Source organism: Podarcis gaigeae, assembly GCF_964106915.1.
Source record: "Podarcis gaigeae genome assembly, chromosome: 13".
Lineage (NCBI taxonomy): Eukaryota > Metazoa > Chordata > Lepidosauria > Squamata > Lacertidae > Podarcis > Podarcis gaigeae.
Window position 1 is genome coordinate 28690113 of NC_139689.1, and position 25236 is coordinate 28715348.

Below are 25236 nucleotides of genomic sequence, written 5' to 3' on the forward strand. Positions count from 1 at the left end.
GGGCTGTTCTGTAGTTTATTATCTGTCCTGAACCTTTTGCCTATACCTGTTCTAATAAGAGTGTGATTCTGTCAGGCTTCATCTGAGCTAGGATTTAGGCCTGTTTGGAATATGCCATATGAGAACCAGTTCTTAAGAGCTGGTGGAATCCTGGGAAACAGCTGCCTGTGTTTACTTCCGAGAGCAAGAAAACTTCCAGCCAGAAACCAGAGGCATTAAAACAAAAGTGAGTCACAATGTGACAGCCCATCTCCCTAAGGGAATATTCTGAAGGGAATACACCGCACCAATGCTCCAATTGTGCCCTCTCTGGGAACATCCCTGTCAAGCGATGGCCTGCAAAATGCTGTTATCTGCTGGGCCGGGGTGTGTGGTGAGGGTTTTGAAGAGACACTTGATCATCACTTCCCTCCCTGACCCTGGCTTCCGGTCCTTCCTCTGCTTCTGCTCACACAGGAAGATCACCGCGTCCGCCTTCCTCAATGTGGCAGCCTGGCTGGATGCTGTTTGGGAAGCTTCCGCTCAAGAGACGCTAACACAAGCTGATGTGAGGGATTCTGCTGACCCTCCAGGCGCTTCCTCCTCCTCCATCTCTGACGCTGTGGCTTGGCATCCCGTATCCTGGTGCGCTCATGGCAAACCGCATACATTTCTGAAGTGAGAAGTACCAGGCCACCCAGCTGCCCGGAGGAAGTCCTGCTCTCTGTCCATCAGGGATCTCCCGGGAACAGCGGGGGTGGCTTTGAGTTCCCCCTAAGATTGGCCAGGGGTGTGCGCCGAGTCCTCCTTGGTTGATCTGGCAACAGCAACAACTGCTGCTATAACTGATGAAAGGAAGAGAGGTGCAGTTCTGGGACTTAGCAACTAACTGCAGCGTTTGTCTTGCTGTGTCATGAGAGCTGAGCTTAGCTGTACAGGAAGAAGGCTGAGAACTCCTAAGTGGGGTGAGTGAGAAGAAGGAGGAGGAGGAGGAGGAAGAGAAGAGTTTGGATTTGATATCGTGCTTTATCACTACTCGAAGGAGTCTCAAAGCGGCTAACATTCTCCTTTCCCTTCCTCCCCCACAACAAACACTCTGTGAGGTGAGTGGGGCTGAGAGACTTCAGAGAAGTGTGACTGGCCCAAGGTCACCCAGCAGCTGCATGTGGAGGAGCGGAGACGCGAACCTGGTTCACCAGAATATGGGTCTACCGCTCTTAACCACTACACCACACTGGACAGGAGACAGAGCTGAGGTTGATAATGTGGGATGTAACCCACTGAGAGCAGTCAAGTACAAGATTCCTTGTTTTCCCAGAGTGGACATGCAAGGAAATGTTTGGTCCAGGTAGTCAAAACTTCCTGTTCCTCCTGGCCTGGAGCATCCTTCCTTGCATGTGACTAGTGGGTGGGTGTGACCTCCCCAGACCTGGTAAAAGGGCAAGTCATGCTGCCACTCCCTCTCTCTTTTCCATCTTCCTTTAGTCCTGTGAACTTCCCGGGCTGCTAATTGCAGTCATTACTATAGGTCAACCCACATATGGGGTAAACCTATTTGTATATGCTTGTAACTTTAAGCCCTAAGCCTGCCTTCAGGGATCACGCTCTGCTCTGCCTGATCGTGAGTAAACTTTTTTTATTGCTTATGAATAAGACTGTGGTGTCTTTATTCTTTTAGGAGGGATTCAAGGGGTCTTACCAGGAAAATATTGGAAAACATTTCAGTCTGGACAAACCAGATTGAACTGTGTACAGTGGTACCTCGGGTTAAGTACTTAATTCGTTCCGGAGGTCCGTTCTTAACCTGAAACTGTTCTTAACCTGAGGTACCACTTTAGCTAATGGGGCCTCCTGCTGCTGCCGCACCCCCGGAGCAAGATTTCTGTTCTTATCCTGAAGCAAAGTTCTTAATCTGAAGCACTATTTCTGGGTTAGCGGTGTCTGTAACCTGAAGCGTATGTAACCTGAGGTACCACTGTATTGTCCTAAGAAACTTACACGAGTTTGCAACTAATTTTCTGCTGTGTAAAGGGGAATGCACTCTGCTAAGTAAAGGAACTTGCTAGCACAAGTTAGGAAGGATATTAATAAACAATATACCCTCTCCTGCCAACCTGAACATTCCCACAGATAAGGCTGCAGTCACCTCATAAAAACACCTCAGAGGCCTGTGTTATTGAATTAATCTCTGTAGACAGCAAGGAAAAGGAACAAAACCGAGTCTTGTGGTGAAGGCCAGCACTTCTGTGAGGTGAGGTGAAGCTATTTGCCTCAGGCGGTGCTCTGAAGCCCTGGCCTACTGGGTAGCGAGTCAGTTTGTCAAGTCTCCAGTCCAGGATCAATCCACATGTCCAAAGTCCGAGCTAAAGCACAGGCCCACAGATCCTAGAGCATCCAAACTGCCCATCAACATGGGCAGCTGAGCAGACCCAGCCCCTCAGCTCTGCTTCCCTTTTGTACTTTGCAGGCTGATTGCAGCACCTGGGCTTGACGAGGCAGGTGACCCTCACCTGTTCTAAGCCTGCTCCAGCTGAGGAATCACACCCCTCCTCCAGAGCTAGCGAGCCCCACCTGGCCAGCTAGGGAGCTGGGCTGTGGGCCTTTGTCCGCCTCAGCCTCCTAGAGGGCCACTCTCTGTCAGGAGGGAGACTTCAGGCAGCTCACTTGGCTAACTGCTGAGTGAAACCAGACATGCAGAGAGCTTCTTTTCAGTACTTCTTATAGAATCAAACACGGAGACCATGGAATGTACTCCCTCAAAGCTGAGCTGTTGCCCAGAATGCCTGCTTCTTCGCCCCAGCAGCTAACTTCCTAGCTCTCAGACCCCCTCCTGCTGTCCACGGTGTGGTGGGGGCACAGGTGAGGCTGCTGTGGTGGGGCAGGTGGCAATGTGGATGTGCCGGCTGGGCCAGGGAGGGGCACCAGATCTGTGGGTGTTTGGGTGTTAGTAGTTGGGATGTCAATGGAGCATTTTGCCTACAAAAATGTCCCCAGTCACCCCTGCCTGAGGTACCTGGAAGCTTGGCACATTTGTTATGGCATCAGCATTCACAGAATCCTAGAACTGTAGAGTTGGAAGGGATCCCAGGGGTCATCTAGTCCAACCCCCTGCAATGCAGGAATCTCAGCTAAAGCTTCCACAACAGATGGCCATCTTGCCTCTGCAACCTCACTCGCAGGCTGATGCTCACGTTTTTCGTATCCTGGAGCCACGCAGTACACGTGCAGGAGCAAGATTCGCCTGACCTTGACTGCTTAAACGCAGCAACGAGCAGCAATGAGGAATGTAATGGAATCACTCGAGCACCATCTTCTAAAAGCGAGCCGCTCATGATCTCTGCCCTCGGATACAGCGCAACTTGTAGCGTTATGCTAGGAGTGCTGGCGTTCTGCCAGCCGGACACATTACCTGCCTGAATGAAAACATCTCATGGTGGTTGGTTGTTTTTTTTTTTACTAAGAGTATGTTCACATTAGCAGCTTAAAATAAACCAAAGTCACCCTGCTTTCCCACTGAGTTTCAAGCCGTATTTACATGATGTTGCTCACTTCGGAAAGGGAGCAGGGGTGTCTTTACCTGACAAGCGTGGCCTTTTTGGTTCTCCCACCTCTGAAACCTCCTCCCTCCACCCCATCAGACTCCTGTTCATAAAGCTGTCTTTGTGCATGGGCGCCCATCTGTGCATGTCCGACGACCCTCTCAAATGTTTACAACATTCTGAAGTGTGAAGTGCACATGGCGCAAATGTTCTACTTGGACTGAAGCAGGTTTTGGGGGAAAACCTGCATCAAACAGCGGTATCTGTCAAGAAGTGACAGGATCAATAGGGATTTGTGGTTCATTTGTGTGAATGTGGTTTCAAAAACCCAGCGCACTGGATGATGGGTGAACACACCTTAAGACATGTGGGAGCAAGTATTTGTAGTGCTTCCGATCAAATGGAGACGTCAACCGCAAAGCTTTTAGGAAAGCCAAACCATTTATTTTTGTGGCTGGGATGGAGGAAAGCCATTACAGTTGAAATGGCTCCTAACTGGCGTAATATACCGTATTTTTTGCTCTGTAAGACTCACTTTTTCCCTCCTAAAAAGTAAGGGGAAATGTGTGTGCGTCTTATGGAGCGAATGCAGGCTGCACATCTATCCCAGAAGCCAGAACAGCAAGAGCGATCGCTGCTTTCGCTGTGCAGCGATCCCTCTTGCTGTTCTGGCGTCTGAGATTCAGAATATTTTTTTTCTTGTTTTCCTCCTCCCAAAACTAGGTGCGTCTTGTGGTCCGGTGCGTCTTACAGAGCGAAAAATACGGTATCTGATGTTCGGCCTTTCTCACATAGGAAGGAGGAGCAGGAAGATCACACTGCTCAAACACAGAATTCTCTACGCAGTAACCCACACAACTGCAATACTAACAGCAAGCTAAGTCTCTGAGTTTGGATCCTTTTGTAATTGAAAAGGGATTCTGCAGTCAGTGGTGTAGCATGGGGGGCACCGGGGTGGTTGCCCCGGGCACAGATTTGTTAGGGGCACAAAATTTCAGCACCTGGTGCTGCCTCAATACAGCCTCACCCTTCAGTCTTTGGGTTCCGTTGAAAATGGCTTCTCCATGTTGAACCAGGAAGTGACCTCTCCAGACAACTGAATGACTCTTCTTTTCTTATCTCTATGGCTGCCATCTCCTGAGTGATGCAGATGCAATAAAGCAGTTGGATGTGCATGTGTATATGCCCTTGGTCCTGAATTGGGCAACTGTGCTCCTGAAGGATCAGATGTGCAGCCTGGGAGTCATTTTGGACTCACAGCTGTCCATGGAGATGCAGGTCAATTCTGCGTCCAGGGCAGCTGTCTACCAGCTTCACCTGGTACACAGGCTGAGACCCTACCTGCGTGCGGACTGTCTCGCCAGAGTGGTGCATGCTCTAGTTATCTCCCGTGTTCTACGTGTGGCTACCTTTGAAGGTGACCCGGAAAGTATAACTAATCCAGAATGCAGCAGCTAGACTGGTGACTGGGAGCAGCCACCAAGACCACATAACACTGGTTTTGAAAGACCTATATTGGCTCCCAGTACGTTTCCGATCACAATTCAAAGTATTGGTGCTGACCTTTAAAGCCCTAAACAGCCTCAGCCCCGTATACCTGAAGGAATGTCTCCACCCCCATCATTCAGCCCAGACACTGAGGTCCAGCGCCGAGGGCCTTCTGGCGGTTCCCTCACTGTGAGAAGCCAAGTTACGGGGAAACAGGCAGAGGGCCTTCTCGGTAGTAGTGCCCACCCTGTGGAACACCCTCCCATCAGATGTCAAAGAAATAACTATCTGACGTTTAGAAGACATCTGAGTGGCTGGGGAAACCCAGCCAGATGGGCAGGGTATAAATAATATATTATTATTATTATTATTATTATTATTATTATTATTATTATTATTTATTATCTCTGTGTACCCTCCCTCCCACCACTCCTTCCACGGAACCCTGGGAGCTTGCAACCCATGCTACACCACTGTCTGCAAGTAGCAGCAGGATTGTGGGAGCCCAGCACTTTTAGTAGTATAACCCTCTTTAGAAAAACCGCTAAGGGATAGGGGACCCTCAAAATATTCTCATGAGGGCTGAGTATGCTCCATGGTCCTAAGAAGTGCCTAGTCCAGCATCCTCTTTTCACAGTGGCTAACCAAATGCCTGTAGGAAACTTGCAGGCAGAACCTGAGCACAAGAGCCCTCTCCCCTCCTGTGGCTTCCAGCCACTGGTGTTCAGAAGAACAGTCACAGAATCTGGAGTGTTTGTTGGTGGGAGAAGGATCAGAAAATCAGTGAGTAGGGGGAGGAGTGGGGGAACGGAATGGAGCATTGTGAAAGGGGGCATGGCTGGCTGGCTGGCTGGCTGGCACCTTGAACAGCAGCACTCCACTCTGTAACATTTTGTTTCTGCTCGCACCTTATGCTCCAATCTAATGGGTACAGAGAAGCAACGTGAAACACTTGCCTTAAAAGATAACTGGCAGAGTAGCATTCCAGGAGATGTGTTCAGAATCAAGATAGGTTTTGAGGCGTAAATCCCTGAATGGTCTAGGATCGCAGTATCTGAAAACCTGCCTTCTCCTCTATAGAGCTTTTGTTCATTCATAGAGGGCATCATTTGAGCTCTTGCTCAAAGTGCTGCCCTCTTTAGAGGTCAGGTAGGTGGCTGCTAGGCTTAGGGCAGCTTCCTCTGTAATAGTACCCCAATTATGAAACACCCTTCCCAAGATTGCCCCCCTTTCAAGATTGCATAGCGCTCGAGAGCAGCAGAAACAATCAATTCAGCTCTTTAGTATGTGTGAGGAGTAACTCAAGGTTACCCAGAACAGCTGTAATGGAGCCAGGCTTTCAAAAATTCTTCCCTATCCTGTCTTTGTGTCAGAACCAGCTCTGCCTAAATAGTAAGCACAAGCTCAGCAGCCTTGCAGGAGAAAGGGCTGGCCGTGTCACCAGACGGTGTGTCTTTATAATAAATCATCCATCATTGGTGCTTAGCTGGGAGCGCCCAGTGTGGCCAGAGATGAATGAACACCACCACCAGTCACAGCTGGGAGCCTGGCAGGCCTGAGCAGTTGGAGCGATGGAGGTCATGGGGACCAGAATTGTTGGGTTCAATTCCCAGATCCTGCAAGATGGGGGGCCAAGAAGAAGCCACAAAATCTTTGGGTCCTGCCCCTATGCAAGAACATTTTTAGGGGGCAAGTCCAACCTCCCCTCCCCTGCTTAGCCTTGCAGAGCCACTACCCACCCCTGCTTTTCACACAGCCACTGTGGAAGTGTGTGTGTGTGTGTGTGTGTGTGTGTGTGTGTGTGTGTGTGTGTGATGCAGAGAGATCAGGCCCAATATAGCATGCTAGCGGAGAGGCTGGCTTGAGATCCAGTGGATTCTGGGCTGGCGCTACCCTTGCCACACCCTGTTTTTTGGCTTTCTGCTGGCTCCAACCACCCACCGGCTTGTTCAGCTTGGCCAGGAGACTGAGGCAGATGGTCATGACCACACACTCTCCAACCTCTGCCCTCCCCAGCCTGGCTTAAGGGGTTTGGGGACTGCTTAGTCTGTGATAGCAAGCAGGGCTGGCCCAAGGCATTTTGATGCTTGAACAAGGTGGCAACCACACTTCAGATACAGAAACTATTTGCATTGGTAGTGGTATTTTCATTTTGACCTCATGAGAGCAGCAGGCTAGATTAGGGGACATGGGCAGATTGTCTTCCAACACTTTGCCACCACTTCTGGTCCCCACAAATCTGCCACCTGAGCCAGCCGCCTCACGTCAGGGCCAAGAAGACACACACCTATTTTTATTGTATCCACTGTTTAGTGCAAGTCAGCTAGGATGGGAAACTTGTGTCTCAAACAACAATGACATCAAAAATTGGCTGTGAGCACGTAGGCAGGCACCGATACCCACAATGGAGCTCAAGTTTCCAGACCTCAGGAAGGCTGGGGCAGTACTAATTGAGGCAGGGTATCAACACTCTGTTGTCTTTTTTTGGTTGCCTGCTGAAAACCTTTATTTTTCAACCAGCAGAGGTCTTTCGCAGTCTGTTTCTGCTCTGGAATTGCTCTTAAGATGTTCTGATTGTTTTATCACTTGCCTGTTTGCCACACTGGGAGAAAGGTGGCATATAAATTTAATAAATCACACGCCATGCAAACACATCCCATCAAGCACCATCAGCTAATGTGGATGTGAAACACCGAACTGAAAGCGGTCATGTGTGGATGAACTTGCACAAAAGCCCACACAGCACTGTGCTATCCCCAGGGGGCGGAATTGACATTCTGGCGTGTAGGACAGCCTTTATATTAGCAAAGCTGGAGATTCCTTCTGGGCGATGAACCGGGTAAAAGAGTCAAGTGAAGCCATTTGCATCATAGTAGTTAGTCCCAGTGACCAGAGGGCATGTAATTCCTTGTAAAATCAGGGGCTCTTGCTCCCTTCAACTCTTCTCAGGACTTGCATGAGGGATCAGCCAAACAAACACAGGCTTATCTCTAGTGTATAAGCAGAGAGTCAGCTGCCTACAAAGTTTTGCAGCCAACATAAATAAACCAAGATAAGAAGCAAGGGGTGTGTCACTGAACCTCACTGGCATTCCTTGTCCATGGTGCTGATTCAAAATAATAATCCTGGGCCAATAATTTCTATGTGCACCTTATAGGGTTGCTAGCCAGCTAGTTTATTCATAAAACCATGTGCAGTCAGGAAACCAGTTGTGTGTCTGAAAAGCCAGTGAACTCCAGGTCGGTGTCACGTTCTACTCATGATGATCCGATATATTCTGCTGAGCTCCACCCCATGGTTCATCAGGTGCTATCCTGATTGGGCACCTGATCCACTTGACTACATTTTAGTTCCAGTCCTGGGCCAGTACATTCCATCCTTACTCCAATACTCCCACTTGGGAATGACACACAGAGATTGACAAGACTGCATAGGGTAACCATGCGGTAGCAGCGGCAGGACCGGCCCTACCATTAAGTAGAGTGAGGTGGCTGCTTCAGGCGGCAGATGCTGGGATGCAGACAACAGTGGTGAAGCATTGTAGGACGTGTGTAGCTGTGTGTGTCACACAACCTGCCTTGCATTTCTAAACTAGCCTGCTGCTGTCAGGTGCAGTGGGAGACACTGTCCATTTACCTGCACTGAAATAAAAGCCACCTACTCATCCAGTTGGCTTCTGTGAACTGGGGGATGCAACCACCTCCTTTTTGCTGAAGACAGCAAAATGTCCTGGTCTGGTTTTGAGCAGTGGCAACGGCGGGTTGGTTCTATTTCACACTGCAGGTTTAGCCTTTTAATAGAGCTGTGTGCTGTTTTTACTATCTGCATTGCAATAAATTTGTTTTTACATCTTTTTAATCCTACTAGAGATTAATTACTTCTCAGCTAGTATCTTTTTATGGTTTTAGCTATACAGTGGAACCTCGGTTTTCGAGTGTCTCAGAAACCAAACATTTCAGTTTTCAAAACTCCAAAAACCTGGAAAAAATTGCTTCTGTTTTCAAATGTGCCTTGGAAGTCAAACAGTTTCCGAGGCGTGTTTCTCAATTTTCTCCACTGAAATTCCCAACCGCCCATAGTGCCATGGTTGTCGAATGTTTTGCAAGTCGAATGGTCTTCCGGAATGGATTACATTCAACAACCAAGTTTCCACTGTATCTGCATTTTATCCACGTTTGTTTTAAATTTTGTGAGCCTCCCTGAGTCCTGGTACTTGGGAAATCTCTGGGTGATGGTAATAATAATGATGATAGCCTTAAGAACATAAGGAACACAAGCGGCTTACACTGAGTCAGGTCCTTGGGTCCATCTGACTCAATAATGTCTACACTGAGTGGCAGAGTAGCTCAGTTGGTGGAACATGAGACTCTTAACAGGGTTAGGGGTTCAAGCCCCACTTGGGGCAAAAAAAATCCTGCATTGCAGGGGGTTGGACTAGATGACCCTTGTGGTCCCTTCCAATTCTACGATGCTATGATTCCAGAAAGCTGACAGGGTTTCAGGCAGAAATCTCTCCTAGTCCTACCTGGAGATGCTGGGGATTGAACCTGCAGCCTTCTTCCTGCCAAGCAGATGCTCTGCTGATTAGCCACGGCCCCTCTGATGATGCGGTTCCTTTTCTGGATGGAGCCATTAAGCCACACTTGTCTCCCACACCCATCCACGTTTCTTTGCTAAGAAACTGAGGGTTAGAAGAAGCAACACCTCTCTGGAGCTGCTTTGCCATAGCCATCCATCAGCTTTTGCTCACTGGTGCCAAACAAGCCCTTCCAAAATGAAAGGCCTGTCTAGTCTGAAGGGGGACACGGAAGGCATGACAGATCGGCACAGGCTTTTAACCTTTCGGAAAGAGCCTCGCTTCTGCGGCGGGAGGTGCTCTCCGCAAGACAAATCAGTCTCCAAGTGAGACAAGACAAAAGGGCAGCTGGCCTGACACGGTGGCTCGACGGGAATGGCAATAAACACTGAAGGGAACGCAGCCCTCCCTTGTCACAAGCCTCTGTGACTTGCCGTGGCGGCTGTAAACCAGCGTAGGTTTGGTTCCTCATTTCAAACAGAGACATGGAAATGCAGGCCCTGTAGTCCTATATGGTGTCTGTGTCCTCTTGGGCAAGTGGACAGGATGAAGAAGGAACCGTTTCCTATGTTATCACCTGCCGCTGCAATGGTACTCCGGGCTCGCTTATTGAGATACAGCAGTGTAGATCGCAAGGTTGCTACTTGAGACGGCCACCTGTGTCAGCACACAGGTGATGCTGTAGTGTATGCTTTGTGAGGGCAAAGGCGACATACGTGGTTCTCTTCTTCCCCGTTTCATCCTCAGAAGAAGCCTGTGAGGTGGGCTAAGCAGAACCTTGCAAGAACCCTCTGAGAGTTGCTGACTGGTCAAAGGCCACTTAGGGAGTTTTCACGCTGAGTGGGGATTTGAACCCAAGTCCTAGGCTCACCCTCTAACCATTATACCGCACTGCCTGTCTACTGGAATGACACTCTCTTGCTGTTTCTTTGTGAGCCAGAGGCAGTAACTTATTTTACATCAGATATGCCCATTTTTATTCTCTCTTCCTGCCCCAATCCAGGCTCTCATATGTAGGTTTTGGCAAACAAATGCAAAAGCAGGCAAGCACAATGGGATAGGCTGGTGGTTTTCCTTTGCAACAAGTTTTCCTGACATTGGGAATGCATCAAATCGGCACTGAGGAATCTTTTGTCTGTTAAGGGTCGCAGTCCCTTGAGGGTCCCTCAAAAGGTGGTGGACTCTCCTTCATTGGAGATCTTTAAACAGTTGGCCACCTGTCAGGGATTATTGAACTGGCAATAGGACAGTGGTGGGGGGCACTCTGAGTTCCTGAAGAGACAGTTCTGGAATAGGTGGATTAATGACTTGATTCAATTCATACAAATACAGGAGAGGGAGAGAATGATTTTGATATTGGCAGAAGCTTTCTGCTCTCTTTGCACTCTCTCCAAATTCCAAGCCACCCCTCTGCTGCTAAACACATTTAGTTGTGCAACCAATCCCAACCCAATGTTGACTTATATTTGCCTATTTAACTATTTGTACCCTGCCTAATATTGACTTGAAAATCACCATGGTGGGTTAAGAACAAGATGGATCGCAGCAAGGGCGACCCAAGGAAAAGGCCTGCCTCGGCCTTATTGACTTTAGACTAATTTTAGACTAATTATTGACCCCAGATTAATATAGAAGGAGCAAGGCATCGTCACTTGGTTAGTGATATTAAGGTGCACAGATCTTCATGCCCAGAAATGCAGAACAGTAAGTGAAGGGTGAAATGATAACTTCAGTCACAAGAGAATGTTTTGCTAACAGTAGCCCAGGCAAAGGAGCTGACCTCCACAGAGAGACTGAGTTAAGAAATGTTGGGGGGGGGCTGCATCAAGCCTATATTTATCCAACCGAAAGGCAACAGAGCAGACACTCCTTCCAGCTGGTGAGAAGAAAAAAAGAACCCACAAGGTATTTGGTGCATTGTCGTCATGTTTAATCCAGGATTTAGTTCATAGCCAACCAGATTCTTTGGCCATCAAAATTCAGTTCTAGCGCCATGCATTCCTCCACAAATACAAATGTGCCATTTTGCAAACCTACCTTTCTACAGTGCAGCCGGTGAGAATCCGGACGTTATTGCTTGGGTGCATGGAATCCCAGATAGGGAATTGTGTGTGCTATGGGGACTCTGTACAACAAGGGTATCAAGAAAGTGTGTGTGTGTGTGTGTGTGTGTGTGTGTTCATGACCGGCCTCTCAGTCTACACAAGTTGGAGAGATGGTGGTGGGATAAAATGCTTTGATTTAGCATTAGCTTGAAGCCACGGTCCTGTAGCTGCAGCAAACTGGCCACATCCAAGCAGAAAGAGGCGTGACAACTTAGCAGCCCCAGCAGTAAGCAGCTACACAAAATTCCTGGCAAAGTTGGCACTTTCCATGATCTCACAAGTTTCCACATCAGTTCATCACATCTATTTATACGTGAGTGAACATGTTTTGTTAAAAGCATCTGGTCATTTGCTTGCCCCATTCTTGCCAGTTTAGGTTGCAACCCCACAATACACGCTTTCTTGGAAGTAAGCCCCGTTGAACTAAGCGGGGTTTACATCTGAGTAGAGATGCATAGGACTGCACTGCAGTTAACGTCAAGCAGGAATCCTTAAAACATTTTTACAAGGAAAAACCCCAATGCTGTCCTTTGCCGACAGTGCAAGAAACAAACAGCATGTCCTTCAATACACTTGAGTGTCTTCCATTTGATGCTAAAGACTCTGAATACACCTTTGGAGAGCCATACCCAAGTCCACTAGAGTCAGCTTAGCAGCTGATATAAGAGACATTGTAGTGTTGAGGGTGGGGGAGAGAAGGCTGTGTCATTGGAGCCAACGTCCCATTATGTAAGGAAAAGTAAACAGAGATTATTATTATTAAGTCCTATGAAGTCTCTCATCCATGCTTGGTATACTGGGCTGGATCCAAAACAGTTAGTCACACTTTAATTTCATTGGGTTTCAATGAGGCTAAAGTTAGCCTTCATGATTAACTTGTTCCACTGATTTCAACTGGATTAAAGCACAGCTACCCCAGGGCTCGTTCACATTTCCACTTTTCCTGTGCCTAGAAAGCCATGGGTGTGATCAAGTAAATAATAATTAAAAAACATGACCAAATGCATCACAGAGAACTTGGTTCTGCCTCCCTTGACATAAAGCCAACCCCCCACCCCCTAAAATAAACCCTGGCTTCACCCTTAGTCCAAGCAGTTTTCCATTTGCCTTGCCGCTTTCGCCAGGAAAACCTACTCTGTACAGATTCAATCCATGGAAAAACTGATTGACATTTGCTCCGATTCAGCAGTAAAGAGTAGGTTTTCCCAGGGGAGAATCAGTAGGACAAGCAGAAGTGTGGAGGTGCCCTTGGTTGAGATCCAAACTCACTGCTCGCAAGGCTGCAGATGTTGGGTATTTCGGCTTTGGCAAGCTGGATGACGACCCCAACAATCCCACCTGCAAATGATGAATATACCCTCTCAAATGGATTGAATGCACCGTGGAGTATATGCCATGAATCTCAAGAATATGCGTGTCCTCCAAGACCATGGCTGAATGCCCAAGAACCAGCATGTGCTGAATGAGGCCTGAAATATCCCTAAGCCATTAGGAAAGGAAGGAAGCCATTAGGAAACAAGCAGTACTGTGCTGTGGAAAGGTGAATTCGTATTTGTGTGTGTGTGTGTGTGTGTGTGTGTGTGTGTGTGTACATGCAAAAAATGACCATGGAGAACAACTCCCCACCTCAAGAAAACCTCTCGCATTTGAAATCACTTTACATTGTTTTTCAAAAAGAATTTGTTTTGGTCTATCGCAGCATTCTTCCATTATAGTCTGGAAACTTAGTGGTGGGTTCAGCCTTCTGAAAAAGCAAGAGAAACCTGCTTGATCCGGCTTATGTGAGCTATTCTCTGATTTACATCCTTTATGTCCTTTTAAAATGTGTTTTTGTGGGGGGGGAAGCAATTGGGTTGTTTTTATTATGTATTTTGTGGTTTTATTCTGTGAACCGCCCTGAGACCCCCCGGGTATAGGGAAGTATATAAATTCTAATAATAATAATAATAATAATAATAATAATAATAATAATAATAATAATATTCTCAATACAGTAAGCCCACAATTTACATTCCAAGGATTGCGCCTCAAGTCAAAGTTGAATATACTCAAAACACATTAGGTGCAATTGCCAAAGATTGCCCACCTGTTATATATGTGTGTGTGTGTATAATGGAAAAAGCTGAATGTACACAAGTTTAAAGTGTGCAAGTTGTGGGCTTACTGTACATTTGTACATTACCGGGGTTGCCATTAATTTGATTTTGAACTGATTTTAAAATGAATTGATTAGGATTTTAAAATGAATGCTGTGTTACTTTTATTGTTGTTAGCCACTCTGAGCCCAGCTTCATTTGGGGAAGGCGGGATATAATTTTTATTATTTTATTTATTATTATAATGTATCCACAGACCTTCCAAAGAAGGTACTTGGAAAATATGACTGATGCAACACTCCTGTTTCTGTGTTTAAGGGACTACTTCTATAAGTGAGCCAGTACACTGAAAACGTTACACTGGTTGTGGTTTAGTGCCCTGGAATTATCAGTTTAATTCTGCTGTACTCCTACTGCTCCAGAGCAGATTCCACCAGAATTTGAAAAGGTTCTTACCCCATGTTCTCTTTTTCTAGCCCTGCAAGCAATCACAGCACAATGGTAAAAAAGTATGCGAAATTAGAGGCTTGCTTGTTCAGACATGTATAAACACTGTTTGATTTCACTAGGCTCCTGGTGATTGAACTCACTTTGCTGAAGGGCGATACTGAAATTATGTCTGTGGACTTTGATCTGTGGCGGCTAATTCACATTTCAAAGGAGGTTTCAGGGTAGTGCGACTGGTTCAGCTGCACTGGGTGCCTTCACCATCGAATGGAGAACGAGAGGCATGCGTGGGAATTTTAGCGTCGCACAGGGCACTGCTAAAATTTGAGAGCCCAATGTCTGCCACTGCACACTTGCAAGCCATCACTTGGTGTTGCAGAAATCCTGCAATGAGCATTGCATGTATGAATCAAAGCCAAAATTGTGGCTTCTTTCCTCAGCAGCTCTTTAAAGAGGATATGGTGCAGAAATTCAAATGCAGGTGGAAAGGTTCTCTGAGCAAACCCACTACCATTAAAAAACAACTTTACATATGCCTGAAAGGAACAGTGGGAAGTCCCATCACACAGAGTACCCTGGCTTCAAACACATGTCTGAAAGTCGTATTGGACTTCTGAAAGGGCAATGTTTTGGTGTATGTAAAGTAAAATGGTAAAGGATCCCTGGACGGTTAAGTCCAGTCAAAGGCAACTATGGGGTGTGGCGCTCATATCGCTTCAGGCCAAGGTGGCCGGCGTTTGTCCAAAGACAGCTTTCTGGGTCATGTGGCCAGCGTGACTAGACAGCTTCTGGCGCAATGGAACACCTTGACGGAAGCCAGAGTGCACGGAAACGCCTTTTATGTTCCTGCTACAGCGGTACCTATTTATCTACTTGCACTGGCATGCTTTCAAACTGCTAGGTTGGCAGGAGCTGGGACAGTGCAGTGGGAGCTTGCCCCAGCATGCGGATTCGAACCGCTGACCTTCCGATTGGCAAGACCAAGAAGCTCAGTGGTTTAGACCACAGCGCCACCTGCGTATGTGGCAGGGAATGTATGACAACAGGAGGAAATGATGAACTGTTCCTGCTGGAGGACCACCAAGCTAGAAGCATGTAACAACATAAACAGTGCACCAGCAAAAATACCCCGATCTCTCTCTCTCTCCCTCTATCCTATTGGGCAGTGCCATCCTATTGGCTAGAGTATTGGACCTAAGCATGGAAGCCTCAGGCTCATCTACCACTTTTGCCATGGGTTGCAATGCTGGTTCCTTTTTGGCAAATCAAAGTATGACCATTTCAAAGCATTTTGCATTCTGAAAGTGCTACAGAAATACCGTATTAAGAACGGCATTTGATTACAACCGCAGTTCCTGATTTCCCACTTTGCAGATTGGAATGAGTTTTGAAATGGGGAAGATTGAGGATGCAATAGACCAGGCTAATGGATTAGATCAAACAGAATGAGGAGCGGTGTTTCGGTTTCCTGGAAGCAAAGAAATACCTATTGCTATGCTCCCATCAGGCTCAGGCCATTTTAGAAAAGGTAGAGGGGAAACTCTCAGCCAGGCCTGATTCATACATGGTGTGGGCCACAGACGAAAGTGCTTCCTTGTGTCCATGTTCTTTGTAAATGCAGTGCCCATCATGCACTTACCATGAGCGTTGGATTATTTGCATGCAGCTACCAGATCAGGGACCCCTGACTTCTATGCCTATTGTGTGCTGAGCATGAATGGCTCAGTAGCACACAATGCATCTTAACGGGGCAGGGCACATGTGGCATGTTGACACAGGCAAATGTTGTGCCTCTGAAACATGGGGATTTGGCAGACGTGCCCCCTTCTCAACCATTTCATCCAGTGAGGAAAAATACCAGCTGAGTCAAACTGCAGATGCTGGACAATGAGGCTGTACTGGTAACTCTCTCCAATGGCTGGGACTGAAGTCATCTTATCTTTGTTTCTTTTGTTGTTCTTTTTTTACATTATATACAAAAGTACATTTACAAAGGACAAATAGCTGGAAGCATGCTGGAAAAGTGAGGGAAGATGGGATGGTCAGGGTCTCTGAACTCCTCACATGAGCAACGCCGCGACATTCTCGGTGTAGGTCAGAAATGCATCCAGCTGAGGAAGTTCCCTGAGAAAATGGTCCACACGGCTGTCAGTCATGCAGTGGGGGTAGGCCACCACATGCTGGGGGGGGGGCGCAAATGGAGGTCAAGGAATAGCCGGGGAGCCAGGAACGAAGGCAGCACCTCACATCAAGGAACCCACCCACCCACTCCGCATGTAACTATCGGTTTCCAGGAGCTCACTGTGGCTCAGGCTCTGCGGGGAAGACTTTGAGTACACGACAAACGAGAAGCCGTGTGGAATTGTCCCACCTCTTTTTTTCCTTTTCGGCGGGGGGCTGCCCCAATCCTGAGTGACAGCCACTTCGCAACACACATATACACACACACACACACACACATAAATATACAGACAGCCCTGAAGGTTTTAAAACTGATACAGGGACAGACGGACGACAACACACTCAGGCGGCCTCTCCCTGCCCAGAGAAGGCCTTTTCACATGCGACACAGAATTATCGGGAAGCATGTCTGAATGAGGGAGTGGTTTGGGCAGCGGGAGGGAGTGGTATGCCAAGATATAAAGAGTCCCTCTTGGGTCAGGCGAGCTGATGTCAACCAGCGTCTGTTGCAGTGGAAGTGTGACCCAGAGGCAAAGTGGGGGGTGGGGGCGGAAATGGGGCGTGAATTACAGTGGTGGAAATCTCCCTCACACTCCGCACCCATAAGAGCTGCCTGAAAAGACCTTCGAAAGGGGTGGTGGAAAGCAAAAGCAGGCTTGAGCACATGTCCAAGCCCAGCTGGGGGGCAAGCGAGTGATCAAGCGGGTCCTGGCGCTCAAGCCAGTCCCTCCCCCCCAGTCCTCTTCCCCTGTCTAAACCAAAGCCATATCCTCAGTCCATCTAGAAGATTCCATGAAATAGTGATTAGCCAGGTGCTCAGGGTTGGGATGGGCTGGAGAGTAAGGCAGGGCTGCCCCTGCCTTGCTGCTGCTGACATCTCTGTTTTACTCTTCGGCCTTGCTTCACATGCTCATCCGGCCTTCAAATTTCTGTGAGTGCGTCGGCAGGCACCAGGCCTCGCTTTTTGCCACTCGTCACCTTGATGAAACCCTCGTTCTCCTTGGACTTCCCCACACCAACACAGATCTGGGAGGAACAGAAGATGACGGAACGAAACATGAGCAAACAGGTCAAGATTTTATCATGCAGAATGCAGCCGGAACAACAACAAAGTCAATCCTTCCTTATTTATTAGGTGGCGCAGGAACTGGTGTCCTCAAAATCTCAGGGTGTTTTTTTTTTGGGGGGGTGTTGTATTCTTCTTTAAGAAAGCAAGTTTCTAGTCTCAATGGTTGCAAAGAAAAGCTGGAGGCAAAAGGCTTACAACATACAGAGAGTGTGCATTGCGAATACTCAGCTCCTTGAGTTATGATGGACAAAGTCCCCCTTGATATTCTCATGGAGTAGCTGGTAAAATGTGGCCTGGACAAGGCAACTGTTAGGTGACTGACTAGCCAAACCCAATGAGTGCTAACAAATGGTTCTTCAACATCCTGGGGGAAAGGGGCAAGTAGGGTGCTGCAGGGTAGCTAACGCTCCAGAAGACAGCATCAGGATTCTTGGTGACCTTAACAGATCGGAGAACTGGGCCCAAACTAGCAACATGAATTTCAATAAGGATAAATGTAAGGTTCTACCCTTAGGCAGGAAGAAACAGTTGCACAAATAGAAGATGGAGCACACATAGTTTTACGTGTGAAAAGGATCTGGGGTCTTAGTAAACCACAAGCTTAACATGAGTCAATAGTGTGATGATGCAGCAGCAAAAGAAAGCTAATGTTATTCTAGGCTTCGACAAAAGTATAGTGTCCAGATCAAGGGGTGTAATAGTACCACACTATTCGGCCTTGGTCAGACCACACCTGGAGTACTGTGTCCAGTTTGGGGCACCACAATTTAAGTGGGATACTGACAAGGTGGAGCGTGTGGAGAGAAAGGCAACCGAGATTATCAAGGGTCTGGAAACCAAGCCTTATGAGGAATGGCTGAAGGAGCTGGGTAACAGGAGACTGACAGCCATCTTCAAATATCTCATGGGCTGTCACATGGAAGATGGAGCAAGCTTGTTTTCTTCTGCTCTGGAGACCAGAAGATTTCAACGGATTCAAGTTATTAGAAAGGAGATTCTGACTAAACAACTTTCTGACGATATGATCTGTTCAAGGTGGAACGGACTCCCTTAGGAACTGGTGGACTGTCCTTCCTTGGAGGTTTGTAGGCAGAGGTTGGATGGTCACCTGTTATGGATGCTTTAGTTTAGATTCTTTTAGTTTAGACTGCAGGGGGCTGGACTTGGGGGTCCCTTCCCACTCTATGATTCTGTGGTTCTCTCCCTTACAAATGAAACAAGCCTCCAATTTCATCCCTCAGCACCATAAAAATCCTTGCACAATCCAGCAGCGGTGCAAATAAAAGAATAACAACAAGGACACAATTTCCCACTTCATTGACTTCATATACGCGTTGAACATGGTGAACTGATTGTATCCTGCCAGCGATTATGCTGAGGCATTCGCTATCCATATATTCCCTTATAGGAATAAATAGAATTGATATTTCTACAGCGGCCCTTCATGACATAGAAGGGGTTCCCCCCCCCTTTTGTACCTGGTGGTGTGACTCGAGAGACCTTGTCGCATCTATTGTGATTACTATGTTCTTGGTTGATGATGTATACAATCCGCACAGGAGTCAACACCGCCAGTGGTTATCACTGTAACATTTGAGTTGAACACTCCTGTGCATTCCAAGTCCCCATCCCTCTTGAACTAACAAGGACCTGCTAATGATCTACTCTAAGCCACTCAATCCGCCTGCTTGATATGCCATCCTGCCAGTCTCAGTGGGCCAAGTGCCAGCAGACAGCATCTTCTGGTGCATCTTAATACACACCTCAGGCAAAGCACAGCAAAGCACGCAAATCTTAGACACAGAAGAAGCAGGTGGCTTCACACTCGGAACAAAACGAATGAGACCCAGCAAATTCTGAGGCAAACCATAGGAGGAGGAGATGCAAGGGACTCTCTGGAGCTCCTCGCCTTCTCCTCCAGGGTCTGAACTCTCGTCCTCCTCATTCTTCTTCTTCTTGGGGGTTTAATAGGGAACTCTCCTTACCCACTGTCTCTCAGACCTTGTGGGGGGCCGGACTATATTGTGTGTGTGTGGGGGGGAGAAATGAATGAATTCCCGTGCCCCACAAATAACCCAGAGATGCATTTTAAATAAAAGGACACATTCTACTCATGTAAAAACACGCTGATTCCCGGACCATCCGCGGGCCGGATTTAGAAGGTGAATGGGCTAGATCTGGCCCCCAGCCTTAGTTTGCCTACCCATGTTCTAAGGAGCTGTAGTTTGTCGGAGGAGGCAAACTCTTTTCTTGTTGCTGGGTTCTGACTAAGTGCCTCTTATGGCTCACACTCAGAAGAGAGGACTGATAGCCAGGGGGGGGAATGTACATAGGATCCATACTAGACTCCACTTGAGACATCTAGCTCACCTTCAAGTGACAGAAATGTGGCATTTTAGACTGAACTTTCACATTTGCAAAAACATTGAGCTAGTCCTCTAGAAAGTGGAGGGGGGGTATTGGGCTGTTTTTGTTATGTATTTTGTGTTTTCTATATTGCAATGTTATGTTGTGAACCTCCCTGAGACCTGCGGGTATAGGGCAATATACAAATTTAATAAATAAGAATGATAATACAGTCGTACTTTGGAAGTCAAACAGAATCCATTCTGGAAGCCTGTTCGACTTCCAAGACGTTTGGAAACCAAATCGCAGTTTCTGATTGGCAGCAGGATCTTCCTGCAGCCAATCAGAAACCGCGGAAGCCCCGTCAGACATTCAGGTTCCAAAAAAATGTTCGCAAACCGGAACAATCGCTTCCAGGTTTGCGGCGTTCAGCAGCCAAAACGTCCACGTTCCAGGGCATTCGGGATCCAAGGTAAGACTGTAATTGATGCAGTCTAGAAGAGCGTTAGCTTTTTTTTTGCTGCCACATCACACTGTTAACTCAGGTTAAGCTTGTGGTCCACTAAGACCCCTAGATCCTTATCACATATACCTCTAGTAAGCCAGTTGTCCCTCACCTTTCATTTGTGCAGCTGGTTTTTCCTACTTAAGAACCACCAACCCTCAGAGGTGCTCGTGCCCTGTTTGCTAGAGGGACTGCTTGGGGGTGTGTCTCCTCCAAGGGCAGGCAATTTGGCAGAGATCCGGCAGCGAGAGAGATTGAGTGCTCCAGACATACCCGATGGGAGAGAACCGTGACGTTAGTTCACTCCTGGCACACAGACTGGAATCATTACAATCTCTCCTGTTATAAAATTGATAGCGTTTCATATTGCTTTTGCAATATTTGGTTTCTGCAATGTTAGATGCAACGCGACAAATGACTGAGAAAAGTGACACCATCCCTGCCCTCGAGACAGCAAGTACCATTGCTCAGTTAACCAAAAGGCAACTCACTGTATTTACTCGAGTTTAATGCACCATCGAATCTAATGTGCACCTCAATTTTCAGAACCTTGAAACCAAAAAGAGTATTTGCTGGCGAATGTAATGTGCCATCGAATCTAATGGGCACCTTAATTATCGCAACGTAATTGGCCAAAAAAGGTGAGCATTAGATTCGAGTAAATACGGTAACATGAGTCAAAGCACACATATCACAATCTTTCTCTACAATCCCCCTCTGTAGCCCATCTGATAGCTCAGTCCAGCAGAGCGTGATACTCATATTCTCAGGGTTGTGGGTTTGAGTCCCATGTATGCAAAAGAAAGGAAGGGGCGGGCATAGCTGACCATGTAAACAGACCAGTTTGGTGACATGAACTAGGCTTTGAGGAAAAAACACATTAGCAGATATGTAGCTAATTATGTATGAGATGCTATACCTTGGAAAGCCAAAATTCTGCCAGCTTTACATGTGATTTTTTTAAAAAAACTGCAAATGGCAGTCACTGGGGAGCCTGATCAAGACTGGAGCTGTGGCATACAGGGAGAGCGGCTTTAACACTTCCTGCCCTGCTGCAGTTCTGACCAATATCACTCCTCTGAAACTGCTCTTTACATTGGCTGCAAAACTCCCAATGGAGGCAAGTTAATATCATGGTGCTTAGCATTGCACGTAGCTCCAGGTAGAACGCAGGATGCAAACATGTGATCCCTACAGAGCAGGCTTGTCCAACTTCCAAGAGACTGCGATCTACTCCCACTATAAAAAAAACTGGTGGTGATCTACTGGATTGACCACCTTTTTTAAGTAAGTCAAAATTGTTGGCTTACAATTTTGGATTGAGCTTTTTTTAGTAAGTCAAAATTGTTGAGCTTTTTGGGTGAGATCAAAGTTGGTTTTTTTTGGGGGGGAGGGGTCCCAAGATCTACCATGATCTACCACAGGCAGCCCACGATCTACCTGTTGGCCATCCCTACCCTAGAGTTTTATTCAAAACTACAAGGACTAGAAACGTGCTTTAAAAAAAAAACAACCAAACACGGGATTTTCAGATGTCTATAATGTACAGATACTTTATGGGCAAAGAAGGCCCCATATAGGCTGTTTGCTCCTACCTGATTTTCCTTAACGCTGAGCTGACCCTGTTCCTTACTTCCATAGAAAGTCTTGCAGCATCTCCAGACTGTTTCACCCGGGCGGACCCGCTGCACAAAATTGGCTGGAAAGAAACCCACGCGGTCACCCATCTTCCCCTAGGATACAAAAAAGAAAAAGTGAGCTATACATACTAACCAGCATTGTCTCTAAAGGCCCATTTGGCCTTCGTGGCTAAGAGAGCCTATGTGCAGCTCCAGCTGGTTCACTAAATACAGCTCTTCAGAGAGAGAGAGAGAGTGCTTGGATCCAAACTCTGGTTGGGCTACTGAAGTGCATTCTACCTGAAGATGCTCTGAAAGACAGTGGGGCCGTTGCAATAGGTGCAGATTGCAGCAACACGGGTCAGACTCATTTTTCCCCACTCCTATGTGATCTGCACAATTCAAAGAGATTATGCTTACATACAACTCCCTAAATGCATTGAGCCCCAAATATCTGGAGGAGAATCTCCTCCTGTATAGATCTGCTTCGTTGCTGAAATCAGCCAGGGAGGTCCCGTTAGCAGCATCGCTGCTCTCTGAGCTCCAGAAGGTGGCAGAGCATGAGAGGGCCTTCTCTGTGGTGGGCCCCAGGCTGATGAATTCCCTCCTTTCCAAGGAGCAATATTGCATAGTCACGATACATATTTCAGTTATAGCTGAAGAAGCACCTCTTTGCCCCAGGCCTTCGGCGGGGAATGAAAGAGTAACTTGTCAGTTTAATGCTCCTCTCCTCTTTTAATTGTCATTGTAATGTTCTCATTCAACTCTCATTGCAATGTTGGTTGATTTAGGCAGATTGATAGTGGTGTTCTCAGTAGGGGTCCAATTGGGCAAGGCTGTGGGGTCTGCCAGAGTTTCTGAGCAGGTGGGTGGAAATTTGCAAGGTTCAAGCAGTGGGTTCGTTTGTTTGCAATTCTCTGCCCTCTTACTCAATGGACAATTTCTGAGAGGCAGAAAAAGTTAAGTTACATTTCACTTTCTTTTTTTAAAATGGTCATTTGTAATAATTGATACTTGGTTAATAAAACCATTTTTAGAAAATTCAAGGGGAGCACGAAAGAGGCGTAATAGTCTGCCCTTCAAGCCATGAAAGGCTCACCTTTTTTTCTGATATGTGTCAGCTGGTTATGGGGTCGAGAGAAATACTACACCATGCATAGGCAAACTCAGCCCTTCAGATGTTTTGGGACTACAATTCCCATCATCCCTGACCACTGGTCCTGTTAGCTAGGGATCATGGGAGTTGTAGTCCCAAAAACATCTGGAGGGCCGAGTTTGCCTATGCCTGGACTACATGCTCAGAGAGGTTTGCTCTCAATGCTGCAGGAACTCTTGCCTTTCCAACCTCAGGTGGCATCAAACAGCAAGAGTAGATGTATAAAATTAGATATTTCCACAGTATCACACTGGGGCTTTCTGAAGAAGCACAGGAAAAGCAGCAGAGTTGGAGTGGACAGGGCAGCAGAGGGCAAGGCTCCATCTTCTGACTCTTTGTGGGCAGCCCGGAGGCTCTGAAAGTGTGAAGAAGGATGCTCATGAAACCTGCCATGTTGCTATAGCAACAGGGACAAGGAACCTGATGTGTGTCTGGCTGCCTCAGAGGCCAAGGCCTTTCCCTGAGGGCCTATAAAGTGCGTGAGAGAGAGACAAAAAAATGGAGGGAGGGAGGTGTGTTAAGGACACTGTGGGCTTGTGGGTATAGACAGAGGAACCCACAAAAAGCAGAACCTTCAGAGCAAGATGTGCACATTTGCAACTGTGATCAAAGGGGTCCTGAAGGAGAAAAGGGCAGAAGGCATGGTAGCAAAATAGATAAGAATAGGTTTGGGTTTTTTTAAATGGACATAGGAAGCACAGGTTCGAATCTCTGTGCCCTCTTCCCTTTATCTCTTAAGGATGTCCTTTATTTATGGAGAGAATATTTATATCCTGCTTTATTATTATTTATTGCATTCATACCTCTTCCTCCAAGGAGCTCAAGGCGGCCCACACACTTCTCCCCGTCTCCGTTTTATCCTTCCAGAAACCCCATGAGGTAGGCTAGGCTGAGAGAGAGAGAGTGAGTGGGCCTCATGGGTGAGTGGTGATTTGAACCCTGGTCTCCCAGGTCGTAGTCCGGGGCCCTAACCACTAAGCTGCACTGGTTCTTCCCCTAAGAGGCCCCAGAGTGGTTTACGCAGTAAAACTGGAGAAAACAACTGGGATGCTTCTGTTCTGCTCACCTTCCACCAGTCCTCATTGGAATCATCCATCAGCATGATTCGATCTCCAGGTCTGAGGAGAGACAGAGAAAGTCACGATTGAGCTCAATGACAGCTTGGGAGTGGGGAGGTGGCGGCAGATGACAGAAGGTCCCTGCTAAAGGGATGCCATCCTAGCGCCCAAAAGATGCCCACGGGCAGGGGAGGACTTCGGTGGTGCCCTCTGCAAGGCCAAAATTAAACATACACACACACACCCCATTGCTTTTCACCTTCCATTCTGCTCAATTCATAGTTGTGAGGACCCCCCAAGCTTGGCACCCAGAGTGGCAGAACTAGTCACCCTACCCTAAAATCCACCTTTGCTACTGGTAATATACAGTGGTACCTCGGGTTAAGAACTTAATTTGTTCTGGAGGTCCGTTCTTAACCTGAAACTGTTCTTAACCTGAGGTACCACTTTAGCTAATGGGGCCTCCTGCTGCCGCTGCACCGCCAGAGCACGATTTCTGTTCTCATCCTGAAGCAAAGTTCTTAACCTGAAGCACTATTTCTGGGTTAGCGGAGTCTGTAACCTGAAGCGTATGTAACCCACGGTACCACTGTACATCACCCATCCGCAGCTGGCATCCTCACCAACTGCCATAATAATATCTAGCCTATAAACAGGACTTTCCCTTAAGCACTCAAAGCACTTCCTTCACATCACCTAAAAGGGCAATCCTAACAAATGCACCAACTGATGTGTGGTAGGTTTCCTCCTGCTGGCCTCCACCAGCAGTCAGTGGTGTTCATGGGACTTCTTTGCCCAAGCTGCAGAAAAGCCACCACCAAAAGTTCTCCCCCTGCCCCAAAACCAATCTTAATTTTCTGCTCTCTCTCTTTTTTTAAAGTCAGGTGTTCAATCTGCTCTTGTACATATATTATTGGTGAGAATTGTACGTTGTTTTCAGTCTTATTTTTTAAGGTTGGTTTCTGCAAGTCACGTTGAGCTCACCTTTATGAAAAGAGTGGTGAATAAATATAACAAATAAAAGAGGGGAGTCTCCAAAATGGCATTTTCTTTTTCTTTTCTCACTGATTTT

The 25236-nt window shown here is 47.1% G+C and overlaps 1 protein-coding gene across 2 annotated transcripts in view; it reads right to left on the reverse strand.

The window, feature by feature from the left end:
- Positions 1-16102: 16102 nt before the first annotated feature.
- Positions 16103-25236, reverse strand: part of STAC2 (SH3 and cysteine rich domain 2) — a 39634-nt gene continuing 30500 nt past the window's right edge. For both annotated transcript variants that reach the window (XM_083708564.1, XM_083708563.1), the window contains exons 9-11: positions 24173-24224; positions 21927-22064; positions 16103-17437 (exon numbers count right to left, since the gene is read on the reverse strand). In XM_083708564.1, the coding sequence (XP_083564690.1) occupies positions 17333-17437; positions 21927-22064; positions 24173-24224 (295 nt within the window). In that variant the 3' untranslated portion in view covers positions 16103-17332. The remainder of the gene's footprint in view (positions 17438-21926; positions 22065-24172; positions 24225-25236) is intronic.